We start from the raw sequence: 26924 nt of genomic DNA, 5'->3' as shown, positions 1-26924 counted from the left end.
GCTTTTTAATCAGCATCAAACAGTTTTGAATTTAAAATGCACTTCTCTGATTTAACAATATGCAAATATAGACCACATTTTTCCATTGCTATTCAATTTCAGTTTTGAATATTTGTCCCCGCAAAAGAAGGATTTATACAAGATCAACAATTTTTTCCCTTAACCTCTTCTATTTATAAATAGAAAGCTTATTTTAAAATTTTTTGCATATATTAACTGAATTGTTAAAAGAAGTCAGTTTTCCTTCAAGCTGAGATATTATTATTATCTAAAAATTGCTTTTTGTTGTGTTACAATTTTTTATTTTATCTAGTATTGTTGTTTTATTATTTGCAATATTTCGAAACATTTCAGTAAATTATGTTTTCAGAATGCTACTTTTAGCATTAAGTTCATTATTACTCATTATGTAATAGATCTGTAAATATTTTAAATTATTCCTTTTTTAAAATCAAGTGATACCTATTTCAAAGTATGTTATATAATAGTTGAAAAACTGTAGATTTATTTTCTCAAATTCCATTTTTAGAGAAATACAACCTGTTTGTTACAGGTAATAGTTTTTTGAACAGAAAAAAAAATCTAAAAGTTGTTTTATCAGGTTAGATTTACCAGAAATAGTATATTAATATTGTTATAAAAATTAAATTTTATTGCATTTTGTGTTATATCCGTATTTTCATCCTAAGATAATATGAAAGGAAACTAGTTACAGAAACAGTGTAAATCCAGTACAATTGCAGGTATGTGGTGTTGTGCTGCTTGTTCATTCATCCTTGTATGTTGTTATATTTTTGGAAACTTTTAAACCAATGTATGACAACTGGAAGAACTTTGAGACAATTTTGTAAGCCAGCAAATAACAAATGCCTTGCAGTTAATTGAAAACTGATACAAATTATGTATTGCACTTAATGTTAATAAATAGATTTAATAAAAACACTAATATATTAAAGCTTTAATAAATTTTAAAAACTTTTACATACTGATCTGTAATTGTCCAACTCAAATCTGTATTTAACATTTCAGAACTTACAATTTACTTTTCAAATTGCAGAAAATCATGCCATTGCGAGCAGATCGGCTGTAGTCGGTATCAGCTGTGAGCTTCCAAATCTCAACCCTCTGTTTGAAGGTAAGATCCTGACTGGTCTTCTTTCAGACAGTGCATTGAATAATCGAAACTGAAATGGAACCAAAGTCATACTGGGCTTCGTCTTCCTGGTATCCGTGATTATTATAGGGTTCTGGATTAGCACGGTGGTAGCGGAGATTATTTTCGGATCCTTCTTCTTCCTTATATATGCCCCCTTTTACGACTTCGAAATTTCCACTTCCCAATACGCCGTAATCTTTTTCTCTAGCCTCGGAAGCATGATAATACTGTCCCGGCCGGTCTTCGGAGTAGCCTCCGTAGCCACCACGATCCTCTGATGAATCACCATCTGAATTGAATGCAGGGAAGGGATTGAAGAAGGTTATGTCGGTGAGTGGGAGAAATTCTGTTTCGGATGTTTTCATGTCGGAATCTGATGTCGACATCCTTCTGTCGGCAGTAGTTTCGTCTGCTACATAAGTATAATTTGTTATGTGATAATTAGAATGTCTGAGATTTTTGAGAGATCCTGCAACAGTTTTCTTTGATTCGTGGCTTGTTTGTGTTTGACTTTTATCAGATGGATTAGTTTTCTTAGTTGCCTTCCTGGTTAATTTTTCCCCTTGGAAATCTTCTATTAATACATAAGTTTTTGGAGATGGTGTTGAGAAGGTATTGTCAGAATTATCTACACTAACAGAAATTGAAGTTTGTGTCTCTTCACTCACTTTTGAATCGTCATCACTTCCTTTGTAGACGGGTCGAAGTACATCAGATATATTGGGATTTAATGCAGTGAAAATTATGTATCCAGGATCTCTCATTTTAATTTTACTTTCTTCTTGTGGTTTCAGTCTTTTTGGTTCAAAAGAATAAGTTCTAGTTTCTGAATTGTCTGAACTGCTAACACTGTAAGTGGATATAGAATATTGGACACTCGTGTGATTTTTACTTTTAGTAGTATGCGGTCGTTTTGTAGTTAGATTTGGCTGTACAAATGATGTCGTATTGGCTATTTCCAGTATCGTTTCCATTGCAGTGTGGTTTGCTTCCAAGTGCACGATATTAGTTTCGTTTATTAAAGATGTCTGATTGTCACTAGTGTCATTTGAAAGCTGAACTGGTTCTAAAACAGATGACGACAAGTCAGGATCAGAAAGAGTCAAATTATCCTTTTGAGACATGATAATAGCAGTAGTATTGAAAGTATTTGGAGTTGGAGGCAATGACGATGTACTTCTGACTGTAGTTGTAGGGGAAGGAGTTGTGGTGGTGTGGTGGTGGTGGTGGTTGGTGGTACTGGTGGTACTGGTACTAGCACTAGTACTAGTGGTGGTGCTATTAGAAGGTGATGATCCACCACCAGCAGGAACAATCATCATCATCCTATTTGAAAACTGACGAGTCAGAAATCTAGAAAATAAATCTTGAAAGTTTTTTGATTTCACTGATGGGAAATTATCCGAATTTTGATAAAAGATGATGATGCTCTGCCCTTTTGTCGTATCTGGAGGTCTTGCTTTCTTTTTTCGAAGACAATGGTGTAGTAGTTCTTCCCTTCAGAAGTGGTGACAAGATGGATGCTAATTTGGACGGGTCGACCGTGGCGGGATTCTTTCCTTGCGGAAGACTGTAATAAATAACCCGTCTTCGTTCTGCAAAATCAAACAACTTACTGTTAGCATTAGATTATTTACTTTGGTCTTACCATAGTCCTTACTATTGTGTTACTACAAGCCTGTCACCGTTTTCTGACGTAATTGAGCATTAGTAAATTACTTGGTCAAAAAGAAACCAGAATTATTTTCTTAAAAATAAAGCATTTGTGCTGGAAAAACAGAATTTCGCAGGTATGTAGGAACATTGTTTATTAATATTTTGCATACGTTAGCAGCACTTCTACTGCACAGCAGCACAGATAAGCTACTCCGGAAAATGCTGTACACCAGTGCAAGCCCATTCAAGGAAGGGCAGCGTTCAGTCATCAAATTTCTGACATTAGAGAAAGTTAAATCCAGTGAAATTCGTTGTCGATTAGTAGCCGTTAAGACAAGAATACATTGTGTTTTTGACAATGTATTCTTGTCTTAACGACTCAACTCGAAACGGGCCAAGGGATTTCGTGCAGGACGAAAATCGGTACCAGACAACTTGCATAATGGCAAACCGAAGTCGGCCATCACGACACTAACATTGCTGCCGCAAATACCTCTATCCAGAGTATCCGGTCGACGAAGTTTCCAACCATCCGGAGGTTAATCCAATTGCCGCGGCTCGGCACATTCAATAATACACGTCACGTTTAACTAAAGAAAATCGGACGACGACTCGAGAGAGGGGATCGGGGAACGGGTTTGCAAGCAGTCAAATTGTTTTTACGAAAAGGGAATAAGAAATCTCGTGAAGTGGTGGGATACTCGAATAAACCAACGAGGGAAATTCCGATTTCTTTTTGACCGAACCAAGTACTATTAATATTTACGAACACTCGTCGAGTGTTCAATAAATATTTTATCGCAATAAATACCAGAGACGTGGATTTCGACAAAAAGCAAGAGCAAATTGTGTTTTATTTACTGTCACAAGAAATTTTAATTGGATCGAGCGAGAAAGTGGTTAGAGAGGATTGCAAAGACAAGGAATAAATGGTATAGACACACAACAGTGATGATGGAAGAAGGCTATGTGAGAGATATGGAAAGACGGGGGAGATAAATGACAAAAAAAATGCCTTAGTGGAAATGACTGGATCAGGTGAGGTATGGAAGAAAGAAGAATAAGCCAGTGTAGTTTTCAGGAAGAGAAATGGTGGATTGACTAAAACATGCCAGCCAGGTCAGCAGAGCAATCTGAAAACTACAAATGAAGATCGTAAACACAATACAGATTCTCAGATCCAACTGTAACTATTTCTTTGCATATTTATTGCATCTTACATTTAATTGTAACAATTAGATTTTGCTTTAAAAATGTATGATAAATATAATAGTAGCTTATATTTCGAATAGTTTATTAACGCTTACCACTTTTAGATACACTGCAAAGAATTTTTTTCTCTAAGGAAGTTTAAAACCATAATTTAACTATCAAATTGTCTTTATATGATGATGGAATCGGGAAAGGCGGAACTTTTACCCGTAATTATTATATATTATGTTATAAACTAAAAATTACAAATGAAGAGAACGAGTTTTTAGTCAGAGTAACAATTTAATTTTGATGCTCGGAGCATGGAAACGGCCTGATTTCGGTTCACTTATGTCTGCTGAGGACGTCGCGCACAAATCTTCGTGCAAACCCTCCCCCCTCTATATTAAAAATTTTGTATTTGGTAAGTCGTGTATTTACACTTTATTCATAACAGGACGGATGCTCAGTTGATGTTCATGTATATTTTTTAACTGTAAATATACAAAACTTTCCTGGTGTTCCACATAAGAAAACGAACTATTTTCCTGTGTTTGGGAATTACTCCCCGGGCATAATTCCATCTTCCTCCCGTTAATTATCCCATTAGAACCTATATAACTTTATAATTCGGCAGGATCTGACGGAACTAATCGAGAGAAGTACCGGTTTCCCAACCGGATCATTTATAAATTATGCCAAATTTTAACCAGTGTAACCGGATAGCCGGACATCGTTTCCAGTTAACCCGCGTAACTACTAACCGAAATTAATAGTTATCCGGTTAATGTCGTAACTCGAGGGTCGACTCGTAACGTTTTTACGTCTTATTTCTCTCTTCATTGATTTTAGAAACAATACGGTCCCCGATTAAGTTCGTTCATCCTGACCTCCTGACCTTTAACCATTTAAAAAAGATAATTTTAAAATAGAGATGGCAATGACATTCCCCTACTTATATGCATCCATCCTACCTGTTACTTCTCTAACCATTAATTAAATTTTAAGCTACATTAACTACACAAATGTAACTCTTAAGAATTGTGAATAATTAAGTTTAAAAATTTCCCTCCGGTTACGCGTTTTTCCCTATAAGGTTCGTTGATCGCTAGGGTTTTTTTTCCCTATAGACACCTCCGAAAGTTAACTTTCTACGCGCATTTATAAATATACTAAACACGAAACAGGGACAAAATCGGAATGACCTCATCTGCCTCATTTTTCTAGATTTATGTAAATTTTTCCGTTAGCCGAAGGAAAAATGGCTTTCGTTTTACGTAAGGCAGGAAAATTCGTCACGCGTGATACGTAACTTTAGAGAAAGTTATTGCCTAAATTGTCGTCGTGTTTATCCAAAAACCCCCTTTCGTCTACGTAGCATAAACAAATACAAAAAGAAATACACAATCCAATAAAATAATTAGAATTGTTACACGCAAGAACGCACTCAGATCGTAACTCGTTCGTGCTACCTAGCGCCTGTTCTTCAGTTACCCCGATAACACCAACGATCTGATAATTCGTTATCCCGTAGATTTATCAATTCGGAACTCGCAGATCGTAAAAATACTAGATTAGGGGGTGGGGTGCGTGACGTTACGTTACCAAAATTAATACCTAATCGTGTCCACCACACAATGTGTCTATTTTCGAACGTTTGTAGAACAATAACCTGCACAGAACGGCGGCGAGACGTTTGTGTGAAAATTAAATTTCGTATCGAACGTCGTAACATCGACGGTAACGTTACGAACGAGATAGGGAAGACGTCCCAGTTAAGAAAATCTCACTTTCTGTACTACTTTCGATGCCTCATTTACCTCGCTAGAGCGAGGAAATCGTCGAAGCGCGTCTCTTTAGAAGGGTATATTTATTCAATTACTTTAAAAATGTCTGGGTGACCCCCGAGTAAAATTTCGGCAGAAGTTCTTAAGCGCTAGGTCACGTGTTTAGGTGGGCCAAAATCCCTCGGAGGCCGGGTAGGAAGAGGGATGGCGAATTCACTTACCTGAGGGAAAGGAGGAGGGAAGGTCGAGTAACGATGCCACAATTAAGAAAAGTAAACAGTAATTTCCGCAGTTTGCCATTTTCGATGCGGCGTCAACAAGTTAAATCCTACGAAATTCTTAAGGATCGTCCCGCAGACGCATTCAGAATGTCGTTGTCTCGTGTTCGATGCCGCACAAAAGATTGCGCGAGACTTTTCCTCGGCTCCTCTCGGCCGGAAAAAATCCAACCCCTTCGCCGCTCGGCGCGGCGCGACGGCGTCGATTGGCGGAGACGAAACGAAACGCGTCGCTCGCCGGGGGGCAGAAACCTGGAGCAACAGAAAAAAAAATCCTCGTGAGAACGTTTCGTGTATCGCTTCTTCCGGGTCCGCTACGTTCCCTGGCGCTTTTAGAAGTTCCGATTCTATTTAACGCTTTCTTGAACGAAAAACGTGATAAGTTTGCCGGAAAGTCCGTGCCCCTCACTTATTTAGAAATTATGACGTCGTCCTACTTTAACCCCGTACGAGTCTGTTGACGTTTGTGACCGATGCGTAGAGTCGCTTCTGCGGGAATTTCAAATGCGTTTACCAGAACTAACCCTTTACCGGATTTGCCCCTTAGCACTCGAGTTCGAAAATCCCGAAGACGTAATTCGTTCGCGCAACCGAACACTTTCTATAAAAATGTTGGCTTTTGGTCGCCATCGCATTTCGATTCCGGTGCGACAAACGCGAATTTTTTGCGGGAAAATTCCCTATTACTCCCAGACTCTCGTTTGCATGCATAATTTATTCGCGCAAATTGAATTCGTTAATAAAACATTTTCCCTGGCAAGCTCGTTTCGGATTTTCGCCACCTAACGGGAAAATTCCCTAATTTTCCCCCATCCGAAATAGTATCCGCCTATTACAAGCGTTTTCTTTATCGGCGGGAGAACCATCGCGCGTGAAACGGGGACTCCTCCGACCCACTTGGGTTCTGTAACATAATAGGCAAAAAATGCCCGCAGGCGGTACTTGAGAAAACAACGGTATTGTCTCCGTTTTCCTCGTTAACAACACCCCAATAACTTTAATAATTAAAGCCGACAGAACTATGCTAATTCGTTTGATCTTCTAGAAAAAAAATGCCGATCTAGAACTAAAGTTCTTCGATCCACGCGCGTCCCATTTCCTCGTACGGTGACGTAAACGTAAAAGGTCGCGGGAGACCTTGAAGAGAAGCGTTTGTGTCGATTCCTTGCCATGCGCGCGTTTGTTTTCTCTGTTTAATTAGTCCAGTCCGGGCAGTAATTACGTGCGGATTTAGCCGGCAATTTCAGAGTATCGCATGACGTTTCGAATTTATTTTAGAATCCGATAAATGCAAATAGACCGTATCAGTAAACGGCAAAAGGGAACGAACCCCGAGGGCGTGTCTTTGTCGCGCTAGCGGAACGATTCCGAACGCTACAACTTTTCCTACGAATTACGGTTCGAATTCTTTAACAAACCGTACGAAACGTCAAACTTTTTTCCTGGCGAATCGCGTGAGAAACGCACTTTTTTCATTCGGACGAAAAATTCCCCGGTGTTATCGGAAGTTATTTTTTTAAGCGGACGGAGAAATTTCCATCTAAACTTGTAAAAAAACGAAAAAAGTCACATCGCTCCAAAAATTTCTTCGACGATTATTCTAGCGAACGAAACGCGTGCAACCGACTAGAACTTCTCTTGATTTTTTAGAAGAGTGAAAAAATCATTACGTTTTACCGAGGGAATTTTTTAGAATTACAAAACCGAAGATTTTCACGCAACGAACACAACGGAATTTCTCCTCTAAGAGGCAGAGAGAGAGAGGATTTTTTTTAACTTCAACTGATATATACCAGTCTGCTTTTATTCTCTTCGGCCGTAACAAAATGCGAATAAACGATAGATAACAAAGGACAGAATCAACAGTTTACTGGATACGTCTTCGTCGTGGTGGCGGTTCCCGTCCGATCGGATCCGGTCGAGAGAAATATAGATAGATAGGTAACGTCCGCGACGGCGTTCAACACTTTTGGTTCTGGGAAGAGGCGTTGGTTCCCGACGACGCGTACTGAGACTTCTTCTTCAGAACTATGTCCTTGAGGTTGACGTTGACCTTCTCCTTGCGGGCCAGCGGCTTGGAATTGAAACAGAACCTGAAAGATCCGCGAAAGTTAGTGGGGGCGGTGGTGGCGCCGCGAGAAAGAGAGAAGAAAGACGACCAGTGACCTTTTAAACGCCTCCAGTTCCTTTTCCAGTTCGTCCAGTTCTCCGTTTTCCAAATCGATGTCTTTAGGCAGGAAGACGTCGTCTGAAAACGGTCGGGACGGTAAGTATAGGGGCGGAGAGAGAGAGAGAGAGAGAGGTGGCCAGGCGGTACTTACCCAGGGAAGTGGCGTCGTCCAGACAGTTCTTCTTCTTCTTGTTCTTTTTGCTCCTGGCGGAAGGTTTCGGACTCTAAAAAGAGAAAGGCGGCCATTGTAAAATGAAATTTCGCAGACGGCCGCGGCCTCTCCTCCGTTTACCTGACCGTCGGGCGCGGCGTTCTTCTTGTTCTCTTTGGCGGCAGAGTCCGTCCCCTGGGGACGCGCCGTCGACCTCCCGCTTCCGGAGTCGGTGGTCTCCGGGTTGCCTGTGATTCGGGAGAAGAGTCGGTTAGGACGCCGGGAGGAGTCGCGGGCCCCGAATCCCACCTCTCACCTTTAGTGGCTGCGCCGGTTCCGTTCTGGTCTTTGCACGGATTGGAGGAATCTTGGCCGCAGCATTGGTTCTTCTGCGTGGAGACGCCGTTGAGAAATTGGCCGGGATCGGGCGCAAAAGCCGTCTTCTTTCCGCAGACGTCTTCGCACTGGGCCTCCGGGCAGCGGTATTTTGATTTTTGGTAGGAATCCGAAGACTGGTAGATCTCTTCGCTTCGCAGGCTGCAGTTTTCTAACTGCTTGACGATCTTCTCTTCCGCCTGAAACGTTACGCAATCTCTTCTATTAATATTTACTCCAAACCGCGTGGGCCGTCACCACCAAAATATTTCTTAACTCTCTTTGCTCGGGCGGTAAATGATAACTGACTGCACTCCACTTCGCTCCGTCGCTGCCCCACGCAATAAATTATGGGAATTTTTTTAAAAAGTGGCAAGTTTTATAACAAGTTTAATATTTACTACTTTTTACATCTTTACGATTTTTCCACACTACGTTTGTACGTGAACCGTGCCGCCTACGCTGGAAATTAACGATACCCGGTGCGGGTTGGCTGCCGCAGAACCCCCGGGCGAGACTACGTTGTCCCGTGCTGGATCACGGTGCACCGGCGGTGACAAAGGCCACGAAAACGCCTCGAAATCGCGCCGAGTGGAGGAGCCAGAGTCGGGCTAAGCGCAAACTAGACAACTAAAATCGTACCAGCTCGGACGGAAAGTAGGCGCTCCCTTCCACCCTTCTCGGATTCGGCACGTGGATTTTTCGGGTCCCCATCCCCAGATGCTCGCGCGCATTGAAATATTTATTCCATTTATTTCGTCTACCAGCTGCAATTTTTAATTTAATTCGTCTCCAATAAAAAACACGCTAGTGATGGTAGCACTAAGCTTATAAGGAAGGCAACGGCCGTGATCGATTTTCGACACATTTGCAGAGGGGTAGAGGGAAAGTTCCCGAAGAACCTAGTCGCGAGTGATTTGGCCAGACGGCGGAAAGAAAATCTCGTCTGATGGCATCGACCGAATTGCGCTGGGCTTAAAGACCGATCGTAACCTCTGGTCATGCACGTCATCTTCATCCGACAGCGTTAAAAATTTAATGCTTCTATGGGAAAACCTTTTTCCGGAAATCCCCGTAAAAGGGAAGCGGAAACAAACGGTTGTAGCGCTTCGCAGCTATTATATATATAATACTCCGTTTGTTTTATTTTATATTTTTGTTTTTCGTTTATGTCGTGTCGCGTGTATGTTTCTGTACGGGTCATTTTCGTTTCCTTCCGTGTTACCACCATCTACCTGCTGGCTGGACTTTCGTTGTGGTGATTGGCCCGTCGTGGGGTCACGTGGGGCGGAGTGACGTCGGCTAGCGGGAAGTTATAAAAACACGTGTAACCCATGTACAGGGGATTTTTCCTTTTTCTTCTTTGTCCTGGGACTGCCTCTTGAGGACTTTTGTGGGTTGGAACCCTGAAGACGTGGCGAGCCGTTAGAGGAAGAAAGCGGAGGTAAGAGGACGAGCGCGGGAATCGACTTCCATCGAAGGAATTGTACGAAATGAAAAAGGGATTACCATCTAACAACGAGGAGGACTAACTAGTATCACCGTGGTCAACGATTTTTGTATTACAAGAGAAAGTTTGTATATTTATATACTTATAGTCGTAATAACTGTTGGGTAAAATAGGGCCTCGCGTAGAGAGAAGGAAACTTAGGAAGGTGATAATCGGACAGTATTAAGATTGTAACGCGATCGGATTTCGGGACCGAGTCGTGTATCGACAATTAATCGTGTTTTTTTGTCTCCAATAAACCTTTGTTTGTTCAATTACACGCTTCCACCGACTATTCATTTCCATTTTTGTTATTCCCTTTCTTTCAAACCCGCAGACCACGTGTTTGCGGAGTCTACACGGTCTTTGAGTTAAGGCCGTGACACACTAGGCGACTTTCGTGGAAGTGTCCCTTTTCTCGGGCAGTGGGAGTCGCAGATTAAGGCAGTGGTCGGGGAGTCAAATCGTTTTAACTTTTTGGAGACAAAAAGCAGGACCCCACACACTGGAAGCAGAAAAGAAGAAAATGGCACAAGTTTGTGGCGGTGATAGTAATGCGTAGCTTCTTAAAGTATTCTATCGACTTATAGTGTACCGTAAACACTTTTAATGGTTTCCTGTGCCTAATTATCTCGTTAAGTAGGATAGAAAGAAGAAAAAGAAATTAAGAGAAATTATGGTGTTAAATGTGATTTTGTAGTAAAATTATCTTTGGTGACCGAGTGCGAATATGAATAGACTAACTTAAGGAATATTCCTATATTTATGTCTAGATAAGACAAATATTTTACTTTTCGTACTGTACTTTATTGGCTACGGAAGTAATACCTAAACTTTATAAGATTTAAGATATATTAGATTTAGAATAAAGTGATAAAACTTCATTGTCCTATATTCTAATGAAAGTTTTTCTTTTAATGCCACGGATTGTTGCGTCCCTGGATGCAAATCCAATTATTATAAAGATCGACCATTAGTTCCTATTTTTTTTGTTTCCCCGAAGTAAAAACTTTTAGTAGAGAAATCGAAAGCGTGTATCGTGAAAATTTTTCACCGACAAATAACTCGGCAGTTTGTACAAATCATTTTGTGGCCCACCGGTGAGTGGTCGAGCGATTCCATTTCCCAAACACTGGGAGTTCGATCGTGGGTTTGCGCTTGGCCGGGACGGGTCTTCTCCGCTTCTGTAACGCCCGAATAAGGAGGGGCCAGTTACCCTTAAAAAGACCTCCCGGAAGGCATCGCCCGAGTGTTGCGTTGCCATAACTTAATAAAACAAACAATAAATCATTCCGTCACCGATTCCATTATTAGAGAAGACAAATTTCCTTGTGCTAAAGTGTACCGAGGAAAAAGTCAAAGCTGCGAGAAGATGCATACCCTACAGTTTTTCAAAATCAATCCTCCTCTCCTCCCAAGCAGTTACCTCCCAAAAGAAAGAATCCCAAAGAACGTTTAGAGCAAGTTCTTGCTCGTGATGACCAGCAGTTTCGAGAGTGGAGCCAAGGGACGATATAACAGAATTTGACGAATTTCAAAAAGAAGTAATTGATAGGATTATCGAGCCTTTCGTTCTAAGTATTAAAGAAAATCGTATTTCCCTGTTTCGGATTGACCACGATAATTGTACCGAAGCATCAAAGATAACAGTTTCTATTAAAATTTCAACATCTCTATCTGTTCTGATATTTTATTATAATGTTAAATTTTCTAGTGATCACTTTAAATGGTGTCTTGGTGAAAAATTAATCTGTGATAAATGGACCAAATTTGACTGTCTGGCAAGTCGCCTCGCAGCTTTCGAGAAGGAAGATCTAGATAGTAAAGAAAAACTCTCGCTTATGCTTGTTTGTTGACATAGACTTTAATTTCCTCTGAATATTTTGGTCCAAAATTCATACAAGAACTAAAACTTGCACTACCCAGTCAAGATACTCAACTGATACTGCTTTGGACTTTGACATTATTTTACTCACTTCCTGGGGCACATCACTTAATACATTCAAGCAAACTGCTGACACTCCCAAATTCATCATATTTATGACAATTATTAAGTAAAATGGAGAATAACATCGCTGGCATGTCTTTCGTAGGAAAAGTATTTAAAGGAAAATGTAAACTCCTAGAGGATTGTGAAAATTTTATATGCATATTACATGGTGAAGTTTATGCGACTCGTAGCATTAGTAAGAAAGAAAGCTGAAAATGAAGGTGACTGTTCTGTTGGAACAATAACTTTTTTAAAACTTATTATTCGTTGGTGGAAAATCGTTAATGTTAAGAATATAAAGGAAAACAGCTGAGAGATTCTGACTGCAACCCTACTTTTGTACCTGACCATCCAAAACTTAAATATTTAGAAGAATTCGGTGTTTTTATGAGTTTGGCAAACTTCAGTACTCGGTGGAAAATTGACATCTGAAATTTATACTGTTGAATGTTTTATAGATTTGTGTAAATATATTTTTCATAATTTAAAGTGGATATATATATTTAGGGAAATTTCAGACAGATAAATTAGAGAGTCGATTTGGACAATACGGACGAGCGGTAGCAATTATGTATCGGCGGAGCAAATTCTAGAATCTGAAAGGAAATTAAAACTTTGTAGTGTATTAAAAATGAGATAAGCTTCACTAGGAGAATTTTCAATTAATTAATTTGTTTCGTCTTGTTCGAGTGCGAATGCCTGTTTTGCTGTAACTTTGCTAGATAATGTTTTGAGCAAATTTGATTTTGTGTTAAAATATATAAGTACAGTACATACAGGTTGAAGAAAATAGTCAAAAAGTAACGGTCTGCATTGGTGGATATGTTGCACAGTGTTTACAATTATTCACTGAAAACGAAGAAAGAAAAATGTGAGCTTTGTGTATTAGCTGCAATGACAGACAGAAACTTAATATAGAATAATGAAAAGTTTTCTTATTATTTTGATGCCCTAAATCATGGTGGTTTGAAGTGTCCATCAGCTTTTCTGATGAATGTATGTATTATTGTTTTTAAGATATTTAGCATTTAGTGAATGAAATATATGTAAAAGATTTCCTGAAATTGAACTTCCAGAGGAAACTTGTCATTCATTCATTTAGCATTGGTTCACTTTGAAATGCACTATACAGATTTTGATGTCTTTTTGTAAATGTGGAATTTCTTTAAGAACATTGGTAGTGAAATACTATAAGATATCGAGCAACATATTTTTGAATAATTATTGCAAAGGACAAAATTAATCGTAAGGCTTTCAAGATGTAGAATGAATGTTAGAAAATGGTATCTTTATGGTAATTGTTAATACACTCAAACCTGTTTGTGTGCGGTATATGAATTTCAATCAAATTGGTATACTGCACAAAAATAATTGCACAAAACACATTGCGCACATAAAAAATCGCACAAAAACAGGTTTGAGTGTATGTTGGTGTAAAATGTTAGAAATTATTTTATATTAGTAATTTATTTTAAAGTTTGTTTGTATAAATTAATGTACATAATGACAAAGTAAAGTGAATGAAATTTCCTTTTCCCTAATTTATATCTAAGGTTGTATATTTATAAAATTATAAATTTCAATAAAAATTTAATTTGATTGGATTGATACTACTGTTGCTATTGGAATTTTAAAGTACAAAATAAACTTACAAAATACTATTTAAAGTCATTAGCATGTGTTTATAATTTTCTTGCAGAAAGAAAAATATTCATGAAATTTGATTTTTATAAAGTACAAGTACTCTTCACTTTATGACCTATCTGCTTAACGACCAATCGAGTTTCGACCTGCAATTCGGGGAATCCCTTTCTCGGCTCGAGTGTCGGTCAGTGGCGAATGGTGACATGCGCACTAAGTGTACTATAAGTACTCTTCACTTTATGACCTATCTGCTTAACGACCAATCGAGTTTTGACCTGCAATTCGGGAAGTTTGTTGCATAATTTTTATAATTTTACAACAATCCTATATTCCCAGTGCAAGCTCCTCGCTTATCGACAAATTCACTTAACGACGTAGTCGTCGGAATGGAACTCGATCGTAAAGTGAGGAGTACCTGTACTAGATTTTTTTCTATTAGTTTTTATATAATATTACATCATAGCAATTTTACTATTTTACAAACAGATATTACAAATAATTATATGTAACTGAAATGTAATATGGTTATCTAATGTGATTTAGTTTGATTTCAATTATTAATTCCATCCACCATGAATGGCAGCCATCTTGGATACTAGTGTCAGGTCTGATAATATACATTCTGCAAAAAGTCTCTCACTGTAACCAATGAGGGCACAGAATTATCACGTAAGTACAACTCTTGTTTACAACACAAAAGTAAATAAACCAGCAATGAGTTGCTCAACTTTCCCAACAACATTTAAAATTTTGGTGGCACCACTGTTATCATATTTTATTAAAAAAACTTTATATTTATATTTTAACTATTATAAAATGGCAAAAAGCTTAATTTTGTGAGTAGGAATGAGTTTTATAAAAAGCCGAAAATGTTAATAACGAGTAAAATCTTCATTAAGTACGACCCTGTTGGAGATACACATGACCCTCCATTATCTCCCCACCCCTTTGACCTTTAAACCACCAAAATTTAATTGCATCAATCCCCTAATAAATAAACTTCCCTGCAAAATTTCAGAAAATTTTGACAAAAAGCACAGAAATTATTAAGCTTCAAAGAGGGTGAACAAAATCATGCCCCCACACATACAAACACCCATCCATACATACATACATACATACATACAGAAATTACCCCCAAATTCTTTTGCATTTCTTGACATTTCAAGGTGTCTTAAGTCTAAAAATGTAAAAATCTTCGGGGGTCATTTTTTTGACTAATTGCAATACTTTCCCTCTGTTATATATAAAATAGCCTCATTAAGACCAAGTTAAACAACATCATAATGCAACTGTGGCAACACCAGTGGGAATCAGAGGATACGGGTCGACACACCTTCGAGTTTCTACTGAGTGTTATGGACAGATAAACTAAGAACTTCCAGCTCAACTTTGCCACCTCAAAATTCATAATGGGCCATGGAAACTTTTGAGTATATTTGAAATGGTTTCTTAATAAAGAGGATGCAAAATGCCTTTACTCTATGGATGAGGACCAATGCAAAGCACAATCTTCTTGTGTCCAAATATAAAGCAGAAAGGTGGCTTCTGGCAGGCACCCTGGCTGATGTTGGCTTTCACTGGCCTTGCCAGATGAAAGATTTCCTTACCAATCATAGGACCCTCCAGGCTTTTGAAACCTTCATCAGGGCGACAGACATCTTGAAGTCCACCAGGTAACCGACCCTCCTGGTAGCAATCAACTCGGGCTTGGCATCTGTGAAAGTCTGCTCTGGGACTCACTCTCTCTGGCTGCCCCTAATATTGTCTGCACCTCACAGCATTGTGGGATAGGCTTGTCAACAGGCATACATTGTGGCACCATTCTTTGTTCTAAGGTGGTTGGTGTCTTAACCACCCTTTGGTCGTGCACCACCGGACCCAAAGGAACAATGTCATTTTCCCTGGTCCCTTCAAGGGAGAATTTGTCATTTGCACTTTTGTAGTCTCCAAAGTCATGGAGGTTCTCACCCCCTTGATAGGGGATGTACAATACATACACATTTATTTGAGTGCAAGCCCTTTGGCAAGGTAGCTGTTAAGGGCCATTTCGCCCAGTTTTGGGCTGTTTTTTGTACAAACGGTTGCTTTCTTATGTTCCCTCCAAAGGCATGGCGGATTTCTCTGTCTTTCCCCCTAAGGGGTTGTACATTTTCACATGTGTGTGTTTGTGGGCCCTTTAGCAAATTAGCCGTCAGGGGTCTTTGCACCCAGTTACAGGCTGTTTTTTGTACATACGGTTGTTCTCTTTTATTCCTTCCCATTGCATGGAGGGTTCATCTATGGCCCCAATCGGGTTGTATTTGCGCATATTTGTTTATTGAGCTCCAAGGCAAGTCAGCTATTTTTCGGGGGGGTGGTCCGTTCGGATATGTCGGGCCCCGTCCCTCACCACCCGGTCGCCCCATTGTGGGCCTGGCCGAACCCATAATGGGCCTACTAAAAAAGGCCCTCTTAGTGCCCACAGGGCGGAAAGAGTTAAAAAAAAAAAAAAAAAAAAAAAAGGCAAGTCAGCTGAAATGGGGCTCTTACTGCCTCAAAACAGAGGCAATTATACTGTATACCACTGTATTTTGGCTATTTGTACTTTTTTGTGTTTAATAAAGGGCACTCAGCAGGTGCTCTGAGATGTCATGTTTCACTCTTTCCTATCTACCTTTCTCTTCTCTTCACTCTTCTCACTTCTACTATAACTCTTCATCTTTCTTTTTCCAAGGCTATACCTATTGGTGGTGGCCTTCTAATCCTTTAGTAAATGTAAATATATAACAGACAGGAAAATGGAGGACAGTTGCTCGTCAACAGTTGATAGGATACAATGTTTAAATTTCATTAATTATTAATTCATCATAAAAAACGAATTTATGGTATAACCACACTATTAAATAACAACACGACAAGGTACTCAAAGATAATGCTTTTACACTGATAGTGAAAATTTTTGATTACCAAGTAAGATATGTCGATCGTATGACTCCAGCAACTTGTCTCCATGTAAGTCCGGACATAGCCGAACATCATCAGGTTTTTTTCTGCTTGGAGACATGTCTCTGGGCGAGAAATTGCCTAGTGTGTCACGGCCTTTAGAATCCTATTTAATTTTTCTATTAATGCATGGTTCAGAACTTTAAACAAATATAAATTTTTAAACTTACTTTCTTCTTCTTTTTTTGTCGTTTTGAAGCTTTTGATTTATTGGGAGAATTATTATTTCCATTGATGAAATTTAACAGTTCTTCCAGCGCCCTGTTGTCCACCGCAGGTTCTATCGTGTCTTGAGATTTTGTTGTGGGTCCACCTGTTTCCGCCTGAGTTATAATTACAGGTAAGTGTGCCTTCTCAGAAATAAATTTCTTAGTATAAAAGTATTACTTACTTTTCTCTTGCTCAACCTTAATCTTAACCTTTCTCTCATTTCTGGATAATTTTTACTGACCGGAGCCACAGCTGGCTGCAAAAAACAAAGACCATTTACTGACCGAAGAATAAAAATCCCCCTCTCAGATTATGGCAGTTGGATCTTACCACTCCGTGGCCAAATACTTCACAGTAACAGCAGTCGCAGACACGGCTCTCGCGTTGGTTTGATGTGGACGTTGAAGAGCTCTGCTCGGAACAGGAGTCGTCCACACTCTCCTCTCCCTCTGCCACGTGACTCTCGCATTCAGTATCTTCGCAGTATGGCGTTGAAACCGGCTGATTATCTGCAAGGGATGCATTATTGGTTAGTTTCTTGGTTAGCATTGAATCCTACCCTTTGAAATACTTTACCATTTTGATTATCTTTGCCGTGTAGTTCGGAAGACCGGGTGGGTGGAACGTTGGATATGGAATTAGTTGACGCGTGGACCTGTTCCTTGTCGGACGTTTGTGACCGGTTCTTTCCAGACTGCGTACCTGCATTACCCGAAGAGTGCAGGTCACCGTTGATGTTCTGGTTGCGAGCAGAGCGGAGAGCATCTGGCACATGGCAGTGCCTTTTGGCTCCAGAAGAACCGACGGGACCATGACAGTATGGACTCGTGCAGGCATTGGATGGCATAGAAGATAAGTGAGTTTTCGTGGGACTGTGTGGAAGCGAAGGTAGACGGTCATCAGTCATTTCCGGATCGGTCTGGGCTGCCGGAGATCCGTGACCCGTTGGCTTTCTTCTTCCTGTCATGCTGATGTTGCTGACCGAAGAGCGTGACAGATGGGAATTGTGAGAACGGATAAAATGATTGTTTAATGTGGAATCTCCATACTTCTGGTAATTCGGGAAGGGTCTGGCATCTTCCGCATTGTAATCCCATTCTCCATATGTGGCAATGTATAGTTGCTCCTGCAAAACTTCCCGTTCCTCAAAATCTAGATCAACAGCACAGTGTGCATGGTGTGATAAGTTATTCGACTGGGAACCACTGGCATTGGCCTTTCCAACTTGTAAATTATACAAGTGTGGATGAATCAATGGCCGAGAATTATTTTGGGATATTTCACTCAGATGAGTGAAGAGGGGGAAAGAAGTTCGAGAATGACTCACAGGAAGAAGAGACGACACAACCGGTCCGGCGGGTGGCATCGGCGTTTCCTTTAATTTCGCACAGGCATGACACTCACACTGTTTGACGTCTGTCGTTATCGTTCCCTTTGAAGAGACGATAACAAATAATTAAATTATTATTAAATTTTTAAAGCTTAATGGACTAATACTAACCTTCATGTTTACACCTATTTCTGACATCTGTTCTCTCTTTTCATCTTCCAAAGGTTGCCACATTGGCTTATGATTATTGATGATAGTCATATCTTGTAAACTTAAATTATTTATCGTAGTGTTAGACAGCGAAAAAGAGTTTAAAGGAACAGAACTGTTAAAAACAGGATTTAATCCTGTCGTCGCATTTTGACCCTGACAAAAAGAATGCAAAACACATTGTTCCGTAAATCTCGTATGATTCTCCAACAAATTTCTATCTTTACTAGAATTATGACAGCAGTGATGATGCATTGGAAGTGACACACTATATTCACTGGCACAATTCCTTCTACTGGGACTGTTATGACAGGCTGATAATTTTCCAGTAAATAATGCCTCACTGGTATGATTTATTCCATGCATTTCTTCTATGTCTTGTTTTAGAGAAATAGAAGAATAATACTTCTCGTTTCTAGAACACAAATTTCTATTTGGTTACCATTTAAATGAATGCTAATGACTACAAAAAATTACTTACAGTATCCCCATGGACTGCATACATTCCCTGCATGATCCAACATGGTTGTTTGAGACCGAAGAAATCAGCGATTTCGAAAGACTCTTTTGAATTCCACAGCTCCGCGTACTGTGGTTACACGCGAGATCCGTAACACCCAGTGACTGTGAATCTTTCTTCTCAATCATCAGAGTTATTTCAGAAGGAGTGAGGAGATTGGGTGGCACATTTTCTGTGTTATGGCATCTGTTACCGCAACATTCCTCACACGGACACCTGCATAAATAAAATGACAAATTCAAACTTCTTCAATAATTCAATCGTCATTCCTGCAATAACATGTCCCATTCAAATGTTATTAATTGAAATGGAACGACAATAATAGTATCTGCTTACTTTGAAACAGACTTTATTGGAGTAAATTTCAAAAACATTCTTACAAATTGTTTCTGTTAAGTTAAAACCAACTTCTTGCACAATCCCCAGGAAGGATAAATCAACACACTAAAACACTAAAAACCTTTTTTATATCCCAGTACGAACAGCTTTAGATAAAAACTAACGTTTTCGACCAAAACTTAGTTTTTCCAGTTTCAAATTTTATACTGGTCAATAGCCTGACAAAGACCAAGTTTTGGTTGAAAACATTAGTTTTCATCTAAAGCTATTCATACTGAGATATAAAAAAGGTTTTTAGTGTGTTGATTCTGTTAAGTTATTTGATGACAGTATTTCCTTAATCTTGTTAAACAACTTGGTAATCAAAGAGAGAGATCAATCAGATTAGATCAGGGGGTGGAAAACTTTTTTAGCCATTACCCCAAAATATATTTGTGTAAGTCAACATTACCCACCTCATTTTGAAAAGGAGAAAATCGTTACATATTTATCAAATCATTTTACACTGAAAATGAAAAAAGTCTCATGAAAATAATAAATAATAGACAAACCAAATAAAATTATCATTTTGGAACACAATAATTTCATTGGAAACTTTTACTCTTTAGATTTTGGAGAAATTACTTCACATGTATGTTGCAAATACTTACAATTATTATAATGTTTCACAAAAATATGACAATATTTTGGATGATATCTATTATAAAAACAGTTAAAGCATAATGGTTCAATGCACCATGCACAAATAATCACTGCTATTTCATTTGCATAATTCTTTACATTCTGTTTTAATAACAGAGTGGAAAACAAATTTCATTAACAACTTTGAAAATATTTCTTTCATATGTTATTTGAGATGCAAACAATGCATATTTTAATATGTCACAAAATACTGGGGCACCCAAGAGTTGAGAATTAGAGTATTTTAATAGCATCTTCACAATTTGCTATTTCTCTGTCAATTTTAAGAAGATAGCTACAGTGCACTAGTGCTCATTGATGCCATAGGAATATCTATATCTCACAAACCAAATACAGTATAAGCAAAAATGTCTTGTATAAAAATTTGTCTGGCATGCTTAATGGTTTTATTTATAGTGTCCATCACTGAGGTCACTGGTGAATGAAAAGAGAGAATCCTAGCTGTCAACTTTGGTCACTTCCCTTTCTACCCACCCACCCGATAAACTCCAGTGATGACCTTACCTCTCCAGTAAAACTGAAACATCCAGGCAGAAAGTATAATCTTTGTGTAGTTTTCTTCTCTGATTAGATTAGGCCTATCTACCTACTAATATATTATATACAGTAGCCTATATAATATATTTTTTGCTGGATGGTGTTGAGTTGTTTATTATAATATCTTCCTATCCTTATATATGAAATGTAATATAAATGTATTAATATATATAGTATAAAAACCTATATTACATTAAACAATATAAAATGTGATTATAATGTTATATGTATTTTCTAAATATGGAGTGATCAAAATAAAAAATAATAAATTTTTGATAACTTTAAAAACTGTACATAAATTTAATAACAATAAGATTAAATTATAAATAAAAAAATTTATCTCATATATGATTGAATCTGCATATTAACGTTCTTCATGCAATGTCTTAAACTAATCACGCCATACCCTGAACACATGAATGGCACTTCTGCATAGGTATTTATAGCTCTAGAAAAACTTTAATTGCAATTTTCTCAAGAATGCCTGAATATTGGGTCCTGCAGCTTTGGTAGAGTATTTACTTGTACTTAAACTAAGTACAAGTAAATACTACACGTCCACAAAATTTCATCGAAATTGGTGATAACAACCTCCCAGGTTCCCCTTGTGAGAATATCTCTGAGATATGCTCAGTAATCAAATTTCTGAATACCAAAAATGTTTTAATGATAAAAATTTGTGACATGTTTCAAACTGACAGTGTGAAATGGCCAGATAATAGTGCAGAATGTTCATAACAAAGATGGAATAGATTGCTAATTGTTTGTCACTGACCCTCTCATGCAGTTGGTGAATGATATGGCAAATCTGTTTGATCAATTTTTTTCAGTGCTGAGTGAAGATTTCTTTCAAATTTCTTGTTCACATCTACATGAAATCATCCACAAAGATCTGCAATATCACAAACTTTGTTCAGGGGAGGTGCCTAAATACCTTGCAGACAAACAGAAGAAATAATGAATGGTGACAGCATTCACATCCTTTGTTCAGTATGACAAAAATGATGCTGAGCTTTAATACTACCTTCTGACAGGTGACTTGGATTGCATTTAAACACCAAGAGACTAGCAACGATCAATAGAATGGAGACATACTGACTCACCAGAGACAAAAAGAAAAACAGGTGCACTTTCTGCCAAGAAGCTTGGGTATATCCAGTTTTTGGGACAGGAAGGATGTTTTGCTCATTGAGTTCCTACCTTGTAGAACAACAAAATACACTGAAAAGTATTGTGATGCCTGAAAAAAATTATGGAGAATTATTCAAAACAAAATGATGTGGTCTACTGAGACCTGGAGTGATTTTACTTCACAATAATGCATAACCACATCCCACTGACATCACATGGTAATTGTCAAAAAATTGAAATGGGAAATCTTTGAACACTCATTGTGTAGTCCTGATCTAACACCTTCTGACTTCCACCTGGTTTTACATTTGAAGTTTTCACAAGAGCAACAATTTAACAGTGACAAAAAGCTGTAGGCAAATGCTCAAGCTGCAGTCCGTAAGTTGAAAAGAGCCTAGTTTGACAAGAGTTTGCAAAAGGTTACCTATACTATGAAAAATGTGAATTCAAAGGCAAACTTGTCCAAAAACAGCTATACCTATAGATTTTCCTGTGATGATAAATTTAAGTTCAAAGAAGTAAGTTTTTGTCCCTTTCTAGCAAATTAGAAGTTAATTTTTGGACATGTCTAGTAATGTATAATTGTTGTTCTTCAGTATTAATATATGTATAGCAAAATTATTGAAAGGAAAATATATATATTTCTATTCTATGTACTATGACATTTTTATGAAATCAAGAGCAATTGCTACTAAGAAATTATTCACAGAAAATAGAAATATTTCATCATAATATTCTGTATCAATCTATCAAAATGAAGTTTTGAAAATTACATTATACAGTACAGTTAATATTCAATAATATATGTTAAAAAAATATGATGTACTTTTTTTTAATGTTGAATTAAGTCATTATATTTTTTATTGCAGATTGTTGACATTACAATAGTAAAAATCTGTCTGTAGAATTATCAGTAACACACTTGTTAATTGTACAGAGGAGAGATCAGCTCAAAGCAAGATCTCAGTAATTAAATAAATAATAAAAAGATTTTCAATTCATTATTCTGGATTGATAGCATGAGCATGAATCCAGTGATAAACTATAAATTTAACTGCTTATCTAAAATTATCTTTGTTCATAGTGAGAAATATTACAACTTTTTGAAAATGTAAACAAGCACAATGCACTAGAGTTTTAAGAGATTAAAAATGTTAATGAAGGTTCTTAAAAAAACAAGAAAGGTTTGTTTTTACATGCAAATTATATTATACCAGTTTATAATAATTCTTAATTGACTTACCTATAATGATTGCATATTGATGATTTATTAAAAATTTCCTCTTCTAAAACTTTCCAATGCGTATTGAGCATGTCCCAGTCTTTCCTTTTCGCCCTTACCGCCGCCTGAATCGGGAATAGTAGAGAATAATGTTTAATATTCTCATAAATTAAACTTTGAATTGTTATATATACACACGTGTGCAAAACTTAAGCAACAATTGTTTTTTTGCCATGACTTCACAAGAAATTACATGGAAGACATGAATATGAAATTCAGAATATAGAGACAGTATTTTGAACTTAAAGGTTAAAGAAAGCATACTAGCACAAAAATGAATAGAATGTATACAGTATGAAATCAAAGCCTCCTTCTTATTGTAGTCTTGCACTGCACATGCTGACTGCATGCATTTTGTGCGCTCTCGTGTCACCTGTGACATCTTGTTCCTGAATATGAATCACATTTTTACTGAATTAGGTGTTCATTGTACTGATTGCAACAAGCTCTTTTCTACAATTTCATGGCTGTATGCTTAAAAATTACATTGTTGCTTAAGTTTCTCACACCAGTGTATATAAATACTTGCAAAAATGAAAATAAAATAAAAATTGATCAATTATCTTTGTACAAAATTTGATTGCAAGTAGTATTAATTAATTGGACTGCAATTTTAAAAAATTTCAGACCTGTAAATTCCCACTATCATCCATCTGCCTGTCTGTCCTTCCTTAATCTCAAGAACAGAGTTAGATAGACAAAAGTCAAGACCAGATACAGAAAGATGAGGAGCAGGAGTCCAAACTAACTGTGTACAAACTTCCAATGCAAACTGGAAGTCATGTTATTTCAATTAAAGAATTTCCCTCCAAAAAGAGTTAGACAGATGACCGGTATGACTATTGCAACAGGAAAGGTATGATGTACTGTACAGAGGCAAAACACTACTGATTTGAGGTGCAGAGCATATATTTTAAATTAAATAAATTAAAATAATGTGATTAAAAATTGCAGCCTGGCAATTTGATGATGTCACAATAAATAATTGCTCATTATATATTAAAATATAAATTGAATGTGTTAAATTATGCAAGGAAAATAGAACAAATGATCACAATGACAATGAAGAATGTAAATTAATAATGTAATGCAATATATTAATGTAGGATTGTACAACGTTAATTTATTTGTCTGAATTCATCATTATGAACAATTCAATGGAATTAAAATGTCACTGCTGAAATGGAAATACATAAAATTCTATTCTATTTGTTAATGAAAGACTACAGTACCTTAATGAACAAGGAAATTATCCATTAAGGGTAAATCATTCATGCAAATAGGGTCAACTAGAAGAGATGAGATGAATAATGCTTAACTCTTATAAAAATTACAAGCAATCCTAAATAAGATTTACAGCTGATCCCCAAAATGACAGAATGGTATCTTGACTTAACCATCCAAGTCAATAATATAGAAAATAAAAATTAAGAAATGACAATGACTTTAATATTAAAATCCTCACAACTTTGGCACAAAAATAATTTATTCATACAGCAAATTTTACTTAATGTTACTTATATTTAAGTAATTTCAAGCAATGTTAGAATATTTTTCCTCTCTTAAATAACAAATTTCATGTTATTATGCTAGTAGAAGAAACATTAAAAAAATAAATACAGTGAAAACTGCTTAGGCAACCACCTGCATTCAGCAGGCACCTGTCAAAAAAGGGCAAAAATTTCTGGCATGGAATAGTTTATACATAGAGTCATTGTATAAGTTACCCATATTAAATGACCACCTGTGTAACGCGACCGCGGGCATCGACTTTTGGTCCGAAACAACATACAACTGTAATAAGTGACCACATCCACGAATATATCTGGTCTAAACTATTGTTCGAACCCATTTCAACAATGTTTTCCCTGCCTAGTATAATGAATTAGTCTAAACTCTTGTTCTAACTCACCTCGTGCACTTCTCCCACCCTTGAAATTAGGTGCAGGTGTTAATGAATTAGTCTAGCACAGTGGTTACCAACCGGTGTTCCGTAAGCATCTCCCAAGTGTTCCGCAGATTTAGTCGCAAATCGGAAAGTGTACAATCGTATTCGAGCCGCCGAATATCAAAAAATTAAAATCATAAAATTTTCACAAACTTAAATATATATGTACGACTCGTACTTATGGAGTGTACTACTGTTTCGAATAAGATAAAGGCAACGATAAAAACTGAATGAAATATGTAAAAAACATCAGGCACAAGTTTCCCATTAAAGTTATTTAGGTATATTTTTTCCTGTCTTAGAATTGGCATTAATAATATGAGTAGAGATTTTGAATTATAACTGCTTAATTCTAATAAAATAACTGATGACAAGCTTATGTATTTCATATTAACTTAAGTAAGTGTTCCGCTAAAGAAAATTGCTCACGAAAGTGTTCCACATCCTAGAAAAGGTTGGGAACCACTGGTCTAGCAACAAAGGAAATTCATTTCAATTTGTTCAAAATTGTCCAAAAACGAAAGAAATGCCAAGTGCTGTTGTTAGAAGATCGAGTTAAAGTTATCAGAGAAAGTGAAAAGGGTTTATCACAACATTTTAACTGGAAATAAAATTTGATACAAATTTGAAATATTCTCAGAAAAATTTTGCATTTTAATGTAGATATGAGGGTGACTGATAAATATTGGCAATTATTTCTAAACTCAAAAGAACAAAATTTATGCGACTAATGAAACATTTGTATTAATCCTCATTACAATATGAACAATTTGATGTATAGTTGAAACTTGTAGGACCCATAGCATAATGGCAGTGATGTAAAGATGACTGTGACAAAGAAGCATTCCACTGGCATTTGGCCTGCAAGGATAATGATGGAAAAATGTAAATGTTACCATTATGTTATACACGACAATTGGATTGATGGATCTAAAGAACAGCCTTTAAAATAATGTGCATTATTCGTGCACTTTCTCCAATGTCTGGATAGGTTCCCGATTCTGTACTGAATTATCCCAGACAACTTATTGCTAAGCATTCACAATTTTTAAATCTTTGACCCCACAGTTTTCCTTGATTTCAGAAAGATATCAAAATTGCATGAACTAAGATCATGAGAATACAGGAATTATCCCAAAATCTCTGTATTTCCAAATGCAGATCCTAACAGTGTATGTTATATGTGCTGTAGTGATATCATGCAAAATAATGAATTTGAGTGTCAGCAGATAAAAACATTTCTTATATACAAATTTTAAGACATGCTTTTACTCCAAACATGATGACATTGTACAACTGCAACAGGGTGTGGGAGAATATGTTAGATGACTCTGTTACCAATTTCATTGTACCAGTAGTAGTACATGTACAATTATGGAACTATGAATAGTATCAAATTGTAATTTAATGAGGATTAAGAAGAGCATCAAATACTTCAGATGTTTCTTGTAGTTTTTGAGATGAAGAATTGACCTTTGTATTAAAAATTTTTGTTTCAGATGCAAAAGCAAGAAAATCAGATGCTTTTCTTGCTTTTAAATAAAATTTTTTCAAGAGATCTTTCTTTTACATTTTGTAATATTTAAAAGCAGCTAAAACAATAAATTGACATAAACAAAACATTAGTATACATTACAAATTCATATGTTGAGGACCAGTGGAGCAGATTACTAAACATTTTTGTATTTTCACAAAGTTTGATAAGTTATATTGATCTGAACATTACCAATATTGCTAAATATTTTATACCAGCTCACACTGCTATATCCTTACAATTTGTATATATACACTTTTATCGGTCTGGTAATGATATAGCGTATGACTGTACTGTGTTAAGATTGAT

At 37.1% G+C, this 26924-nt stretch overlaps 2 protein-coding genes across 3 annotated transcripts in view; both read right to left on the bottom strand.

Annotated features, from left to right (window-relative positions):
• Nucleotides 1–925: 925 nt before the first annotated feature.
• LOC136981554 (uncharacterized) lies at nucleotides 926–7489 on the bottom strand. The gene is made up of 2 exons (XM_067277873.1): nucleotides 6012–7489; nucleotides 926–2751 (listed from the first exon to the last, which is right to left on the bottom strand). Exon 2 carries the CDS (start codon nucleotides 2479–2481, stop codon nucleotides 1159–1161), a length of 1323 nt encoding a protein of 440 aa, XP_067133974.1. The 5' UTR covers nucleotides 2482–2751; nucleotides 6012–7489; the 3' UTR covers nucleotides 926–1158.
• A 309-nt stretch (nucleotides 7490–7798) lies between these two features.
• Nucleotides 7799–26924, bottom strand: part of LOC136981548 (protein FAM193A-like) — an 81091-nt gene continuing 61965 nt past the window's right edge. The window contains exons 9-20 of one of the 2 annotated variants that reach the window (XM_067277856.1): nucleotides 23095–23198; nucleotides 19104–19358; nucleotides 18584–19037; nucleotides 17659–18514; nucleotides 17413–17591; nucleotides 17264–17338; nucleotides 17043–17195; nucleotides 8706–8964; nucleotides 8531–8637; nucleotides 8390–8462; nucleotides 8235–8316; nucleotides 7799–8161 (exon numbers count right to left, since the gene is read on the bottom strand). In XM_067277856.1, coding sequence (XP_067133957.1) covers nucleotides 8029–8161; nucleotides 8235–8316; nucleotides 8390–8462; nucleotides 8531–8637; nucleotides 8706–8964; nucleotides 17043–17195; nucleotides 17264–17338; nucleotides 17413–17591; nucleotides 17659–18514; nucleotides 18584–19037; nucleotides 19104–19358; nucleotides 23095–23198 — 2730 coding nt within the window. In that variant the 3' untranslated portion in view covers nucleotides 7799–8028. Of the gene's footprint in view, nucleotides 8162–8234; nucleotides 8317–8389; nucleotides 8463–8530; nucleotides 8965–17042; nucleotides 17196–17263; nucleotides 17339–17412; nucleotides 17592–17658; nucleotides 18515–18583; nucleotides 19038–19103; nucleotides 19359–23094; nucleotides 23199–26924 lie in introns of both variants that reach the window. The other variant, XM_067277857.1, reaches the window with a different exon arrangement.

The sequence above is a fragment of the Centruroides vittatus genome, unplaced genomic scaffold (genome assembly GCF_030686945.1).
Source record: "Centruroides vittatus isolate TY-2023 unplaced genomic scaffold, ASM3068694v2 contig_767, whole genome shotgun sequence".
NCBI lineage: Eukaryota > Metazoa > Arthropoda > Arachnida > Scorpiones > Buthidae > Centruroides > Centruroides vittatus.
This window is presented reverse-complemented; position numbering and strand designations above follow the sequence as displayed.

What these genes read in the sequence shown, in the direction of transcription:
- LOC136981554 (XM_067277873.1), bottom strand. Translation starts at nt 2,481, where the DNA reads ATGATGATGATTGTTCCTGCTGGTGGTGGATCATCACCTTCTAATAGC.